Below are 17,383 nucleotides of genomic sequence, written 5' to 3' on the forward strand. Positions count from 1 at the left end.
TCCATGGAGTCAAAAACACTCATCGTAGGAGACCCACACTATCCACAACACTATCTATAATTAACACAACCTCTGGCAATCCATTCATTCACCACTCTCCAAGTCTGCACGCTCTTACTAACCACAACTTAGATAACTTCCGAGTGTGACCCCTTGATTTTCCCCTACTCCCTATGTATTGAAAAATATCTTTTGTGTTAATCTTATAGAATCCCTTTAATAACCTATAAGTTTCTATCACCCCCCCCCCCACACCTCTCCTCCTTGTCACCTAAACTCTGCAACCTACACACCTTCAATCTATCCTCATAGAGACATCACAAGCTTAGTCACTTATCTCTGAATCTGTGCACAGTAGACAACATGGCCAAATCACAGTCTTATAAAGAGGGATAATAACATCCTATCTTTACTTGACAACGTGTTCTTCACCATCCAAGTAATCCTCTGAGTGGGGATGATGCAATTCTTGCAATAATTCCTCTGAATTTCAAATCACTATCTGCCATCATCCTCAGATTCCTAGCCTCATTAATTTCCTGTAACCTAGTGCCATCAATATGATACAAAGTATGTAACCCTTTCATCCAAAGTGCATTACCATACATTTTGCAACATTAAATTGACAACCATTGTCCTTTTCCCACACTGCTAATTTATTTAAGTCATCCTGCAAGATATCTATATCACCTTTATCAACTATTGCCCTCCACAGTTTTGCATTATCAGCAAACTAATGATACAGCAGAAGATGATGCAAAACTGCAGAGGACAATAGTTGATAAAGGTGATATAGATATCTTGCAGGATGACTAATATACTATCCAGGCCTACTGCTGTATTGACATTGATATTTTTCAGTATACTTGAGTACCTCCTTCATCTACTTCAATTCTCACATTAGTTTCTCAATAACTGCAAAGTTACCACCTGGATGATATACCCTTTAAAATAATCACTTAATAACTAAACTACATTTTTACTTCTGTCACTTTCCTACCATCAGCATTGCATTAAGTTATCTTTCCATAATTATTCTTTCTCTTACTTGCTATGTAGTGAAAAAACTCTCTCTTTTGTATTTACTTTAGCCTGCTTAACTAATTTTCTCGCAAAATCTGATTTAGTCTTCCTTACCATATTTGTTATCCTTCTTGCCTGTACTTTATACTGCTCATGAGCATGCTGATCACCTTTTTGTTTATATCGATTGGTCAGTAACTTTAACAAACCAGTTTGATTGTAGTGTAGCTTGTTTTCTGTGTGTAGTTATATGCTCCAGAAGATGACCTTGACATAAAGGTCGAAATGTTGAATGTAGATTTTAGTTATATTAAACTAAAGTTTTAATTCAAACACGGTAGTTGTCTCCATAATTTTCAAAAATGCATTCAGATCACCATGTAAGCTTAAAAGAAAGGGTTTTCGTTTATATCCTTCACAATGTTTTTTTTTTTCCTTTTTTTTGCAGCTCCTGCTTTGTATTGCTACTCATCTACTTAATCTCTGCTCGGTTTATCTATGCAGTCTATACTACCTCGATCAAATAATCCCTGACTGCTTCCAATGCACTAATGGTATTCATACCATGTAGCTTCTTATGCCATGGCACTGCTCTAAATTTCTTCCTAAGTTTGTCATAATTGCCAGCTTTATAGTTCCACATAAACCCTTTCTTGACTGAAAATTCCACATGTTGAATAACCTCCTAAGATAAGACTGCATAATTGCTTTCCCCAATGGGAAGCAGAGTTGTTATTGTAGTACAGATAGATCATCTGATACTATTACCAGATCCAACACTCTCAAACCCCTGTTCCCCACCATTATGTTTTGTTTCAGGTAATCATCCCTTAGTAAGTAACTGTATAAATTCCATTTCCATTTTGCTATGTACCCTTTCCTCCTTCCAATCTATATCTCATAGTTGAAGTTTCCCATGATAATTGCTTAGCCTGCACTCATGCTAATCTGCTGATGCATGTCATTCACATCTTCTTCTAGACTCCCAAGTATCTATAGCAGCAACCAACAATATATTTTGTCCTACTGGTCTCAAATGAACCATTTTCCTCAGATCTACTATCTTCCTTAACTTCTCTTTTTGTTGGTTGAAGTTCTTCAGCCATCATTAATAATACCCCCTCCTCCTGCCTCATTTCCTCCATCTTTTCTGAAAATACAATATCTGTTACATTCTATCCCTGTAATTATATCATTCTCTGACAACCAGGTCTCAATAATGCCAGTAATTTTTTGCCATATCGAATTATCTAGTAGAAGCAATGTCTAAATGTACTCCGAGGGTTAAATAAGATAGGTGTGAAGTGGATGAATGCAGAGATTAAGCATGCAGTACAGCAGAAGAGCATTATGGAGATAACATAAGATGGCTGGTAATAATCAGTTCTATAAGGAGTAGAAAGCACAGGTAAGGAAAGTGACTTGTTGGCAAGGGTAGCAAAGGTGAATTATGAGCAGCAGTTAGCTAATGAAAAAAAAAAAAAAACCCTAGGAAGGATGTAGCCAGCAGAAAAAAAAAAAAGAATGATTTTGGAAGGATGACACTGGTTGAAGAAAATGGTAAAATTGAGATATTAAATGAGCTTTCATAAAGGAATTTCATCCTTGTGAATGAGACATCATGCAGATTTCAAAAGCAATGGAAGGGGAGGAGGAGGAGAGACTAACTAGAGCGAATAAGAGATATGCAGAGAATTGAGCAAACATGATGTTAATAAGGCTGTGGGACTTAATGATAGATCACCATACATTTTGAGGGAATATGCCAGGAAATTGACATCTGCCTTGGCATAGTTGCTTAATATGAGTCTTACATTCAGTTAAGTTCTGAAGGAGTAGAATAAAGGCAAGATTATGCCACTTCAGACAGAAGTGATAGAACTCAAGCTTCAAATTATAGGCCAATCTGTGTGTGTCAGATGTTGCGGTTAAAGTGTTGGAAAGGTTATTGAGAACCAAGATCCAGAATTGGGTTGACAAGAGAATACCACTCTTGGGTTGACAAGAGTGGTATTCTCTTTGATGGACAGCACAGATTTGCTAGAGGAAGATCATGTTTTAATAATCTGCTTAATAATTACAATAAGGTGACAGGAGCATGGGACAACACAGTAGTATACTTGATTTTACAAAGGCTTTTGATAGATTACCAATAAGTTGATGGTTAAACTAGAACAGATATTAAATTAGTGCATTGGATTAGAGATTGGCTCTCTGATAGGTATCAGAGAGTTTTGTATGAAGGAGCAATATCCCAGAAGAGGAAAGTCACTAGTGGAGTGCCTCAAGAGTGTTTTAAAGCCATTGCTTTTTAATGTATGTTAACAATACTGGGGAAGGTTTGAATAGGGATATTCAGTTGTTTGCAGATGATGCAAAGTTGAGAAGAACTATGAGAAGTAGAGTATATGTGGTTTTACAAGAGAATCTGAATAAGTGAGTGAATGGGCATAAGTGGGGATTATCAGTTCAATATTGCAAAGTGTAAGGTTTTAAAGGACAACAAAGATGAGATGTGGAATATACACTTGATGGAGATATGTTGGAGGAGGTGGAGAAATGAAAGATGTGGGTCTGATGATGGATAGTGATCTAAAATTTAGAGGACACATTTTTAAAATTGTGAGGACAACACAAAGAATTCTGGCAATGATGCAGAGGACACTGACTTGTAGGCGTAAGGAGATTCTGGTAATGTATGTTAATAACAAAACCTTGATTAGGCCATATATAGACTGCCGTGCACAGATTTGGTCACTTGGTTTTTCAAAAGGATGATGAGGTATTGGAAAGGGTTGAAAGATAATTGATTGAGGTGGTGGAATGGTGAGTATGAAGAAAGATTGAGAAAAATGCAATTTATAGACTTTAGTGGATAGGAGGAGGAAGGCTGATATGATAGAAACATAAGTTGGTAAGAGGTTCTTAACAAATTAATGTTGAAGAGATCTTTCACAGAATATTGGGGGGAGGAGGAAGAACAAGAAGTCTTCCATGTAAGCTGTATAAAAGAGATGTGAGGAAAGACGTGAGAAGCAGAGTTTTTGCATGGAGAGTGGTGAATGATTGGAATGCACTGCCTGAGAATGTGCATGTATTTATTAAGGCATGGTATGATGAGTTGTGTGTGATTGGGGGAGAACTTCCCACAATGAGTCTCACCCCACGAAGATCTGAGGATAATAATATGTTAGCAGCTTAGTGAGTGGAATGTGACAGTGATGTGATTAGATGAATATGTCTTTATTATAAATCACATGTGGAAATAAGAATGATCTGTGCAATGCAAAAAGTGATTGTAATTTTCTTGTAATGCATAAATATATGCATTACAAGAAATTATGGAGGGACATTTTTGGTCCCTCCATATGGGACCAAATATGTTGCATTCCTTCACATTTATCAATATTAAAAAAAAAGAGTATATTAAATAAAATATTAATATGAAAACTTGAAATATAATTTACTAAAAATTTTTGTAAAAACACAATCAGTATATTTATTTTTAATATCACAAAGCAAATGACTTTCCTCCCCTGGAAACTGTAAAATACAGGAGTTAACTGAAAAAAAGGTTTATAAATATTTGTGCCACAATAGAATTTGAACTTTTAATCTTCCCTTTCATGTTAGGCTCAGTAGCTTGTCGTGACATATAACTTGGCTTCTTAGAAACCTGCTTACTACTTATGAGGTGGTATCTGCATTGTCTGTAAACTGTATTTGGTTGGTGTTTCTGGCCTGCTTTTCAGGATGAGAAACCCAAGTTTCTGGGCAGAAAAATTCTGCCACCTCCATATGGGACCAACTGACCCACCTTCACTTGAAAACACCTCATAAACATTCCTTGCATTCTAGACAGGATATGAACCCAGGTCTTTCCAACTAAAGGGCACTGTTGATACTGGCTGAGTATGGAGCCTCTAGGGTTGATCTGAACCTATAGCCTAAAAACCAAATTGACACCAACTCTGTCACCCAGAATTAACACACTGTACATTATTGTAGTAAATGAACATTTCAAAATATACAAGTGAAAGATGAATCCTTAAAGTGTTTATCACAATTTTCCCCATACAAGGTAACAATTATTATGGCATTCCAAAGGTTGTGTCTCTTCACTCTGTTCATACTGGAAGATGCATTGGTGATCAATAATTCAAATAACCATCTGGTGCAATTTGAAGTGATTCTGCTTCATGACACTGCCAATCTCCCCCCCCCCCCCCCCACATGCACGCAATGTAGTCAATGATGTAGAAAGGTCTAGTGCATTGAGAACTTTGAACAGTAGCTGATCTTGATATGCTTTTAGGAGAGAAAACAAATCATTCTGACTAATTTCTCAAGCTACATTGTCAGTGCTATAACCAAAAGAAACAAACATATATTTCCTTCATCTAAAGTGCACCTGCTTCATTTGACAATGCCCATCCACAGACATGCATGTGCATATAACTACTCAGGTTAACAACATCTCAGTTGATGGGTGTAGTAACTTCCTTGCAGTTCACCTCTTAACTCACTTTTAAGCTCTGCCACACACACAGTATAATACATTGATATTTGATATCTATATTTACATAATCTTCACAGATATATATCACTTGAATGCAAGTGACTAACACAATGATTCTCAATGTGATTGTCTAAGCCATTAAGCTTAGAAAAAGTTCATATGACTGATGTGCCCTAGAGTGTGTATCTGTCATTTAACTAAATAGCTATTTATTATTATTATGTAACACCCTCCAGGGAGTCCAAAGACTCATCAAGGGAGGGCACCTACTCTACACCACTCAATCCACCAACTACAACGAACCACAACTACACCAATGCCATCTGCCGCTACATTGTAAGTGCTATAACCAAAAGAAACAAACATATATTTCCTTCATCTAAAGTGCACTGCTTCATTTGACAATGTCTATCCACAGACACGCATGTGCACATAACAAATCAGGTTAATTTAGTAACCCTTAGAGAAAAAAGTAGGTAGAAATAAAATCATATGCATGAATAAATGTCTTATTTTCCCAGGTTTTCTGAGTGATACGACAAAGAAAATAACTGAGGCTTCAAGCAAGAGGAGGAATGAACAGGCATCAAAGTTGATGGGGAAATGAACGATTTGGAAAATGAGAGAAAGATGATGAAAGAGTTTAGAGAAAGTAATTGTGACAACTGAAGGATAATGGTATCAGAAGGTTGGTTGGCTGAGTGTTTTGTATTTACACCCAAAGCAACTAAGGATATGAGGTCTGAAGCCAGTGTATTATGTCTGTAAATTGCATTTCTTCTGGCCAGTCTGCCTATTCTGCGGGAAGAAAAACCTAAGTTTCTAGGAGGGAAAATTCTGCCACCTCCGTGTGAGACTAGCTAACTTGCTTTCAGTTAAAAAACCATGATAAAGGTTCTTCACATCTTAAGTGAGATTCAAATCCAAGTATTTCCAACCAAAGAGCATTGTTGAAACTGACTGAGCTAGGCTCCACATTATGAGAAAGTAGCTGGTCTGTTGTAGCAATGAATTGAAAAAGCAAGCAGAGATGATGAATGACATGGGTGCTGAGCTGTGTGACATGAAATTGTTGGATGAGAGAGAGAGAGAGAATTCACAAAGGCAGAATAAAGTGAGTATGGATAAGGATGAAAGGAGCACAAGAGTCAGGTTGTGCATGGACAGGAGGAAGGTGAATACAAAGATGAGAGAGTGTTTAGGACAAAAACATGAGTGAGGGAAGGAGGCAATGGTGGTCCAAGTGGAGTGAGAGTGTGGCTAGCATAGAGAAAATTTGGTAACAATAGTGAAGAATGATGATTAAAAGGTAAAATTGGTTATATCTGAGGTACAGAATTATTGCGAAAAAGGAAAGGTTGGTAAAGTCATGGGTAGTAATGCAAATGTGACTGATGAATTTTCAAATGGCTATTATGCTTGAAGGAAATATTAGAAACAATAGTGATGAGTTTGTAGCATTGATTGAATTGGTCTGCCCAAGGATTATTGGCATGAGAGGAACTTAGTTAAGTGATGGGTGTTTTAGTGATACCTATGTCATAAGGTTTAACAAATTAACACAAGGAAATGAGTGAATCATATATTTAATAGTCAAATATTTCAACCTGAAAATTACATGTCATCATCAGTGCATCAGGCAGTTTGAATACAAAGCAGAACATGAACAATGGGTAACAAAAGTTTTTTTCACTTGATTATAAATTATAATATAAATTAAAGATGCCAAGACATTATATTCTTGGTTTATTCCTTTATCCAAGTGTAAACAAACAAAGTTTGTGCATGAAGTATCTTCACGACTGGGCTAGTTGTATAGAGGCTAATGACTTCACATCAATTGTCTTAGTATTTCATAATGCAAAGCACATCCTTTCAGTGTGTGTATAATGCTATGCATTATGGGAAAGGTCAATAAAGGTCAAAAAAGACCTTTATTGAGGTCTTATCAGTGGAAGTTAGACTCAGAAGGGATATCAAGGTTGAAGTAATGTAGAAGTCATATATTTCCCATATACAAGAAATAGACTTCTGCATTATTTCAATCATGATATCTCTTCTGGGTCTGGCTTTCACTGATGAGACTTTAATAACGGTTGAAACTGATCAGGGTAGTGGTCCTTCACAAAATGCACAGCATTATACACAACTGAAAGGATGTGTGCTTTGCATTATAGGAAACTAAAGCAGACGTGCAGCTATTAGCATCTATATACAAGACACCCAGTTGGGAAGATTTCATGCACACATCGTTGCTTACACTTGGATAGAGGATTAAACCAAGAATATGAATATGATTTTTAATTTACAAATGGATAACAGAGGAAACATTATATTATTATTATTAAAAACAAATAATGTTAATGATGTTTGATTAGAATAAGATTCTCCCATATTTTTGATAGTGAGAGGCAGCCATTCTGATTCAGGTTCAGTAAGTAAAGCTTCAGCACTTTCTTTAAACAAATGTTTGAATTATGGCAGCAATGATGGAGTAAGTGTATTTTGGACCATGGTCTGAAATATGCTTATTCCATCGTTGCCATCATAAAAAGTTTCAACATTTGTTTAAAGAAAGTGTTGAAACCTTACTTTACCACCTGAACCGGAATGACTGCCTCTCATTATCAAAGATATGGGAAAATCTTATTCTAATTAAATATCATTAAGATTTTATTTTTAAAAATAATAATACAATGTTTCCTCTGTTATCCAATTGCATTGTTCTATGTATACCATCGCACAGCTTTTATTACTTTAAATAATCCATTATTTGTGTTCTACTTGATAATCAAACTAACTTTTGCCACTGATAACCTGTTGAAATATTTGACTATTAAATATATTATGAACATGGCACTTTCTGTGGTTTAGCTTTTTTGTAGACAGCTTCTAGTATTGAGACTAGATGTTTTAAGATAAGTAATGTGTTTAATATATATATATATATATATGGTTTAATATATATCATCATCAGTTGTCAATCCACTGCTGGATGAAGGGGGCCTTTCCAAGATTACTCCAAAACTGTCTGTCCATGGCTCTCCTTTTCCATGTCACTCCTGCAAATCTGATGATGTCATCAATCCACTGTGATTTAGGTCGGCATAGTGGTCATTTTTCCTCTTGTGGAAATGTTATTCACTCTTTTCCTTGTGTTATTTTGTTAAATATTAGTTAACTGATGATAAAATACAGGAAAGAATAGGAAGGAAACAGAGCTGTGTAATTATGACTACTCAGGTTTGGAGGTAAAAGATGCTATATATGTAATGGCCCAAAGCTATTTTGGTGTAAGGCTGAGATAAATAGAATATGATATATAATAGGATGTTGAAAGGCTGCCTAGGAATGTAGATGAGCGAAACTATGAAATATTTAGACCAACTGGTTGAGAAAAGCAAAAGGAGGTTCCAGTTAGATAATTGCCTTGGTTAGCATGTGATGGGAGTAACAAGATTTTAGTGTTGGATATGGTGATAGTGATTATGAGGCACCACTGATATGGGAGGTGACCAAATACAGGAAAGGTATGAAAAACTTCACTACTGGGATATCTGTGAAACTATAAATGAATGATTATGGGAGGTACCATTTTTAACTAGAATTGGTCATGGGATGATGAGCTGTGAGAGAAGCAGATTGATGCAGTGGAAGAATTAATTAAAACACAACAGAAACAAGCAATGTACAAATGTATACTAAAGGATCAGGAAAACACTATAAAAGAGGTGTAAGGTATAACATAACAGTCAATGATCTGATGCATGAGCACATCATCCATTGCCCACCACCACCACCACAACAAGTATTTTTTGTCTGTAAACTGTGTTTGTTCTGAAGGGTCGATTTGTCTGTATGCAGGATGAAAAACCTGAGTTTCTTGGAGAAAAAATCCTGCTACCTCCGTATGAGATCAGCTAATTCACCTTCAATTGAAAATTGATAAACAAAATATATATATTGCAACTGATAACCTGTTGCAGGGAACTAAGTTAGTAAACTTAGTCCCCTGCAACTGTACGTAATAAGATAACCAATATTACAACACGTTTCAAATTGTTGTATTTGAATTTTCCATCATTCTTTTCTACACTGAACATGGTTTGCAATGCACAAACTGAAATATTTGTATATTAACCTCTTTAATTTTATTAAATTATTTTTACTTTTTTATTAAAGTGTTTATTCCTCTTTAAATGGATCACCTACAGTTGTCTCTCCACAATGCTACCATTTAGAAGCACTGTACCTGCAGCTATTTGGATACTTTATGAACAGAATTTAAGCTACAAAATTTAGAAAATACTGCAAAATTAATAACTGAAAAAATAGAATAAATGAAAAATATAATATGAACAAATATATGAGAAATGATTATCCATCAAGTTTGTTGATAGCTGGATGACTGTGAATTTGTTATCATGTACTGCATTTTTAAGTATAGCAACATTATCTCTGATAAAAAAAAAAAAAAAAATTTACAATGTGAAAACTTGAGATTCACAATATTACATATCTATTCAAATAACTATATTTAAATACAAGAAAAGAATTGCTCACTTAATCCTGATTATATCAAAATAACTGGATGTTAACCTCCCTACTGGCCAATGTGGATGAAATAGTGACACCAAATTGCACTTCTTATCCATGTTATTCAATGGGTTTTAGAGCTTCGTATCCAGATTTAGTTCAACGTCTATAGACGTCGTGGCCATTTGGGGGGGGGGGGGGGGGGTTTAAAGAACACATTGATGAATATGGATAAAGAAATTACATGTAACTAATTGGATAATAAGTTTATGGAATGCTCCCTATGAGGATAGATAAAGTTTAAGAAGTACAAGACTAGGCTCAAGTAGATAAAATTTGAAAAACAACAGAAAAATAAATTCCTAAATAGACTTTGTGGGATAGATAGCACAAGAAATATTTCAGTACTTGGCAAAAGGGAAGAGATGAAAGAGCCATCCCTAAAACTGAGTAAGAGTTAGCAAGTTTATGTAGACATTAAATTTTTTGCTTGGAGAGTGATGAAAGAGTGGGATGGGCCACCAGATGGAGTGAGTGAATAGCCAGTGAACAAGGGGGGGGGGGGGGGGTAATAGGCATAATAATAATATTTCAAAGGTTGTAAATTTTCAAAGTTTTAAGACCACTTACCTGCTCAAATGCTTCTTTAGAACTAGAGGGAAAGAGTGGCTGCCTAACTACACTAACAGAGGTAGAGTCTGGTTGCTTGGATGGAAGACAGTCTGAAGTGAATGATGCTAATAAAATAAACATAGCTATGTGAGTAAATATCTCTATACATATCCAAGGTGTTAGATTTTGTAAGGTGCAGATATAAGGTGCGGAGATATAAGGCTATGCATTAATACAGAAGGAATTATAAAAAGAGTGAATGCTAAGATGAGAACAATGAGAAGCTATCCCCCTGGAAGTTGTGTAAAGATGAGTTGAAGGGTGTGAGGAGTCTATTTTTTTACATGGAGAGTTTATTGTTGAGATTGCATTGCCACATTGCACTGTGAATGAAGGATGTGTAAATAATTTCAAAGTTCAATATGACAGACATGTTGCCAGATGAGTTGACTCCCACAATGAGTCTACTGACTTCATGGAGGTTACTGTAATAATAATATATACATATATTAGTGGCCTAAGTAGAATAGCTTCAGTTACTCTTGTTTAATAGGGATTATATCTCTCTGCCCAGCATTTAGTATAACAAGATGAATATATCACTGTTATTTTGGAAGATTTTCTGCTCGCATTGAATTTTTGATACAAGTTGACAGCATACCAGATGATAAATTATACTTGACAAGAAATAGTAGCAGTGCTGCACATAGCTTACAGATAAGTCATCTTAGTGAATGTTAGTAATTATTTTTTGGTAGTATTTTACTTATTTGGGACTGTAAAGTTGAGTGAATGAGCGAGTGTGTGTTGTGAATTTTAATATGCAATATCATTCAGTAAGCATTTTTCACAGCACCAATGTAAACGAGGAAAATGGTGGCAAAGGTTTCCTTATTCGCCGAGTTTAGCATAAGGGATTTCATAGGATGTAGTGTGCACTTAATGTACTCATTGCCAAGAGTAAATGGTTTATAGTATGAAAGGGAGTGGGGAGAGAGGGAGGGTGGAAATGTTGTGTTTGAGTGCAAGAAATGCAAGTTTTGTGGAAAGCATGAGAATGAACTAACTAATATTAATGATGTACAGCAAGACAGTGAAGATGTCATAGAGAACACTTGGAAGGAGTGAATGATAGTGCGTTAAACATGAATGAGAGTGGATGATGAAGTGACAGTAAGGAATGAAATAACATGCTTATGCAGCATTCTTCACAGGACAAAATATTAGCTGGAGTAATTGGAGAAATGATTGTTGTGAGGTACACCAGGAAGGAATGAAAGTGAATGGGAAAGTATGAAGTGCAAGAAACTGGGAGCAAGGAGAAGGTGCTGTGTGGAGATTTGATGATAAGAGGTGTATTTAATGAGAAAGTCTAAAGCTATTAGTTTGCAGAGAGAAGTGAATGAGAGAGAGGATATGAGTTGTTAAAAGAAGAGATGAAGAGTAAGTAAGTAAAGAGAGTGAGTCTGCTACCTCGGTATGATAGGACAGATCTGAGAAGGGTCATGAATGCGAATGAGTAGATTGTGCAGGAAAAATGGTGTGCTGTGCTGTTTATAGGTTTCTGGAGTGAATTTGATAGGCAAAGAGACTTATATATGCCTGATGGACTTAATTTGAATGTTTGGAAAGAGCATTGTTCAGTGACAGGTTGGAAGTAAAAAATCAGGGAAATTACAAGTATTAGGGTGGATTTAGTCGAGTATGGGTTCAAGCCATCCCTGAGACAAATCCGTGTGTGTGCACGTGTGCAGAAATGATTCTGCAATGCTGAATGCAGTTTCACAGATTTTAAATCTGAATGGGTTGGTAACGATATTACGCAAAGATAACTTTAGGTCCATGGTGCCATGAAATGCAAGTACACGAATGCCAGAAGTATCAGAAATAAAGGAGAGGAGTTTTTGGCACTGGTCAGCTCAACTTGGCCAAAAATTATAGGCATCAGTGAGATCTGCTTGACAGAAAATGATATAGTAACAAGGATATTGGGTATTGTATTTACAGAGAGGATAGAGAGAACAGGACAGGAGGAGGTGGTGGGATACTGCTGATGACAGCTGAAGAACTTTTACCAACAAAATTAGAAATTAGAGGATTTTAGGTCTAAGGGTAATGGTTTGTTTAAAACTATTTAATGTGAGATAGAGGCCAATAAGGACAAAATATGTAGTTAATTGCTGCTATAGACTGGGGGGGGGGGGGGGGGGGAATGATCCACAGGATGATGTGGATGCCATGATGGCAGATTAGCACACTAAGTGCAGGCTGAGCAATTATTATGGGAAACTTCAAATTGAAGAAAAGAAAAGGGGAGGTGGGGGAATAGCAAGATGGAAGTGGAATTTATACAGTTGCTAAGGAATAATTATTTCATGGAGGGGATCAGAAGTTTGAGAGTGCTGGATCTGATAACAGCATCAGAAGGTGTATCTATAACCAAGGCAGACACTCTGCCTCCAACAAGGGAGAGTGACCATGTGGTCTTGCACTAGGAGATTGCTAAACATGAGGAATTATCTGTCAAGAAAGGGTTCATGTTGAACTATAAAGTTGGTAATTATGACAGACTTAGGAGGCATCTTAGAAAGTGTTATGGCTTGAGAAGCTACAAGGAAAGAATATATCACTAGTGCATGGGAAGTAGAGACTGTTTGAGAGAAGCAGTATCAGACTGCATACTCATGGCGAGGAGGATAAACCAGGTAGGGGTTAAATGGATGAGTAGCAATGTAAAGCAAGAACTGGAAAAAAAAAGAAAAAAAAAGAAGAAAAAAACATTGTGGAGGGAATATAAAGAAAAAGGTGATCGACATATTCATCAGCAGTAAAAAGTGCAGGCAAGGGTGGCTAGTATGGTAAGAAAGACCAAATCAGATTCTGTGTTTTTTTGCTATGCAGCAAATAAAAGGTAATGGTAGGAAGGTGACAGAAGCAAAAGAAATAGTTGAGTTATTGAATGTCCACTGTGCAAAGGTGTATCATCATTTTACAATAGGTGATATGACAGAGGCTGATGTGAATTAATTCAAGTAGACGAACAAGAGGGGTGCAGCATATTTAAAAATATCAACACAAATACCAGAGTATACTGAATGGCATGTTGGCCTGTGTGCTATGAGAATTGGCAGTGCCTCTAACAAAGAAGCAGTGCCAATCTAAGTCTCAGTTCTGGCAAAGTTGCTAAAGAGCGAACAGAAGGTTAGATAGTTCCATTACATAAAGGTGGCTCTAAGACAGAGTAGCAAATTACAGACCAATTAATATCTCAGGAGTGGCAGTTAAAGTACTGGAAAAGTTGGTTAAAGGTAGCTGGCCTGGTTGGATGAATAGTTAGTGTATCTGCTCTCCAGCCAAAAGGCTGTGGGTTTGAATCCCGGCATGGGCATGGATGTTTGTGATTGTCTGTGGAAATACTAGTGGTGGTGGGCGGTAATGACATTAGTTTAGTTGCGGTTAGTTGTAGTTGGTGGAGACAGAGGTTTGTGGAGTGGGACTCCTTTGATGAGTCTTTGGACTCCCTGGAGGTGTCATGTAATGGTAAAATCCAGCAGTGGATGGATAGGAATATGATACTCTATGATGAGCAGCATGACTTTGTAAAAGGTAGATCCAGCCTTAGTAATTTACTCACATTTTATAATAGAGTGACAATAGAATTAGATGATGTAAATGGTTACACCATACTGCTGGACTTTGCAAAGACATTTAACAGAATACTACATGGAGCACTTACAAATGCTGAAACAAATGGGAATGAATATAAAACTGGTGGCATGGAGAGGGAGGTGGCTGACAGACACCAATCAGTAGTATATGGTGGAGTCAAGGTGAATGAGATTTACTAGCAAAGTGCCTCAGAGTTCTGTACTAGGACCACTACTCTTTGATTTGTATATTAATGATATATATGGAATGATTTAAGGGGGGGAATACTAAAATCATTCCCTATATATCATTAATATACAAGATGCAAAACTGGGGAGAGTAATAGTTGACAAGGTGATGTAGATATCCTGCAAGATGGTTTAAATAAATTAGCATTTTGGACAAAGGACAATGATTGTCAATTTAATGTTGCAAAATATAAGATTATGTATGCATTTTGGATTGAAAAGGTTGCATACTGTGTAATACATTCATGATAACTAGGATTGATGAGACCAGGGACTCAGGGATAATGGTGGATAGAGAGTTCAAGTTCAGATGGCATATTGCAAACTTTGGTAAAATAGCTCAAACGATTACTTGAATATTGAAAAACAAACTATCAAGTAAAGATAGGGCAGTTATTATCCCTCTTTATAAGGCTAAGATTCGGTTGCATCTTTACTACTTTGTACAGATTTGATCACCTGGGTTTCTCATGAATCAGAAGGTGGTGAGGATTCAGAGATGAGTGACTAAGCTGGTGACAGATCTGTGGAATGCTCCCTATGACGACAGGCTGAAGGTGTGTGTGTGTGTGTGGGTGGGGTGCAAAGCTTGGCTGATAGGTAGAAAAGAGAGGGTAAGATAGAAACTTATTAAGTTATTATAGGGTTCTATAAGGTTGACACCAAGGAAATTTTTCAATACATGACAAATACAGAGAGAGATAGGGGGTCAGTCACCCCTGGAAGTTGTGTAAGAGTGTGGTGTAAGGATATATGAACTAGATTTTTTGCTTGAAGAGTTGTGAATGAGTATAATGGATTGGCAGAATTAGTTGTAAGTACCCTGATATCTATGTTACTTGTATATATAGATACAGTATGATGAATATGTAGAGTTTAGACAAGTAAAATTCAATTATAAAGAGAAATACAGTGGGTTTAATTTGGCTGTAATAATATAAAAATGTAAACCAATTAGTTTTGCCATAGACACTTGTGGCTTCTTTTGGGTTAGGATGAACAAAAATATAGTTAAAGGCTAACATGAACTATGACATTACTAAAATACAGAACATGAAGGAACAGCTACAATGTAAGTTGAAATGGAAACCATGGAGTGTGGAGCTGGCACAGGTTAGCTATTGTTCAGTGATGTGTGTAAGATAGTTAGCTAAAAAAAGACATGAGGAAAGATATAATGAATGACTGATTTCCAAATATATCCCACAGGATCATTCCTATTGAGTGTGCCCTGTGAATAGATGACCATAGTATCTATCAAAACATCTTGCAAATCTTCTAAAGAACCAGATCAGACATACAGACTCCTTCATTAAAAACTCGCAAATGGGAAATTTCCATCTTTCCATCGAATATTCTAGCTAATCAAGATATTATATCTTTGTTCACCAATGTTCCAGTAGATGAAGTCATGGAACTTATAAACGACCTGTTTCCTCCTGACACTTTCAACATTTTAAGCATCATCTCCATTCTAATTATTTCAGATGGAATGGGGAAATTTATAAGCAACTATCTAGTCTTGCAATTGGAAGACACCCCTGCCCTCTCTCTCCTCCATGTGCTGACTTATTCATGGAAAACTAGGAGAAACAGTTCCTCTCATCTACAAACAAAAAACCTTCAAATTAGGTGGCAATGTGGAAATAGTGTCTTCATCATCTGGAAATACAGTGTTGCTGAGTTGCACAATTTTCTTTTGTATATCAACTCCTTCCACCAAAAATAAAATAAGATTTACTTCGAAGCTTGAATAAAATTGACTTTCTAGAAGTTTTAATTTCCATTTGGCCGGTTATTTAGTTTAATACGCATTCGCAAGATATTTTGACTTCTATTAAACAGTTGACTAGTTGTTTGTTTATTACATCGTTTCCGATATTTGTGTCAACGTTACAGTTACCACGTGCAAAGAACAAGTTATTTGGGCGTTTTGTGTGTGGTTATTTAGTTTAATATGCATTCGCAAGATATTTTGACTTCTATTAAACAGTAAGACTAGTTGTTTGTTTATTACATCGTTTCTGATATTTGTGTCAACGTTACAGTTATCACGTGCAAAGAACAAGTTTTAGTAAATAAAAGGTATGTATTCAAAATTTATAATCTTAATCGTATACTAAATTGTATACGTGATATCTAAATTAATTTAAATAAATTTCAAACTCTTGATTATCTCTCAAATAAAACAAATTGCTAAGTAAAATTATATAGAAGTATAGAAATATTTGACTATTGATATAATTAAGAATTTTTTCAGTACATCTAAATTAATTTAAATAAATTTCAAACTCTTGATTATCTCTCAAATGAAACAAATTGCTAAGTACAATTATATAGAAGTATAGAAATATTTCACTATTGATATGAATTTTTTCAGTACTATTTTTCAAACAGTACTGAAAAAATTCTTAATTATATCAATAGTGAAAACTTTTTTTAATTTTATTTTTATATTTATATTTCTTGTTTCTATTCTTCAGAAATGGATAATTCAAGAATATTAAGTCAAAGAGACAAGGAAAAATATGCTTGGAATGGGTATCTTTATGTTAAAGACAAGATTGATAAGAAAAGTTCAATTCAATTTTGGCGATGTGAAAATAAAAACAAAGGATGCAAAGATAGAATCTGGACATGTGTCAGTGATGGATCACTAATTTCTGAAAAATAGGAACACACATGTAGCAGTTCTGGAAATGCGGCCAGAGTAATAACGCAAGAAGTTAGTACAACAGCCAAAAAATTAGCGGATACGACAATGAGCAACCCATCACAAATCAGAACTCAAGTTCTA

At 35.8% G+C, this 17,383-nt stretch overlaps 1 protein-coding gene across 4 annotated transcripts in view; it reads right to left on the minus strand.

The window, feature by feature from the left end:
* mxt (Eukaryotic translation initiation factor mextil) overlaps positions 1 to 17,383 on the minus strand; it is a 446,323-nt gene that overhangs the window by 14,980 nt on the left and 413,960 nt on the right. For 3 of the 4 annotated variants that reach the window (XM_090397619.1, XM_090397617.1, XM_090397616.1), the window contains one exon: positions 10,709 to 10,815. The exons of the other annotated variant lie outside the window; for it this stretch is intronic. In XM_090397619.1, coding sequence (XP_090253745.1) covers positions 10,709 to 10,815 — 107 coding nt within the window. The remainder of the gene's footprint in view (positions 1 to 10,708; positions 10,816 to 17,383) is intronic. 4 annotated transcript variants of the gene reach the window in all.

This window comes from Typopeltis vanoorti, chromosome 9, assembly GCF_054136105.1.
Source record: "Typopeltis vanoorti isolate ZY-2024b chromosome 9, IOZ_Tvanoo_1.0, whole genome shotgun sequence".
Classification (NCBI taxonomy): Eukaryota; Metazoa; Arthropoda; class Arachnida; order Uropygi; family Thelyphonidae; genus Typopeltis; species Typopeltis vanoorti.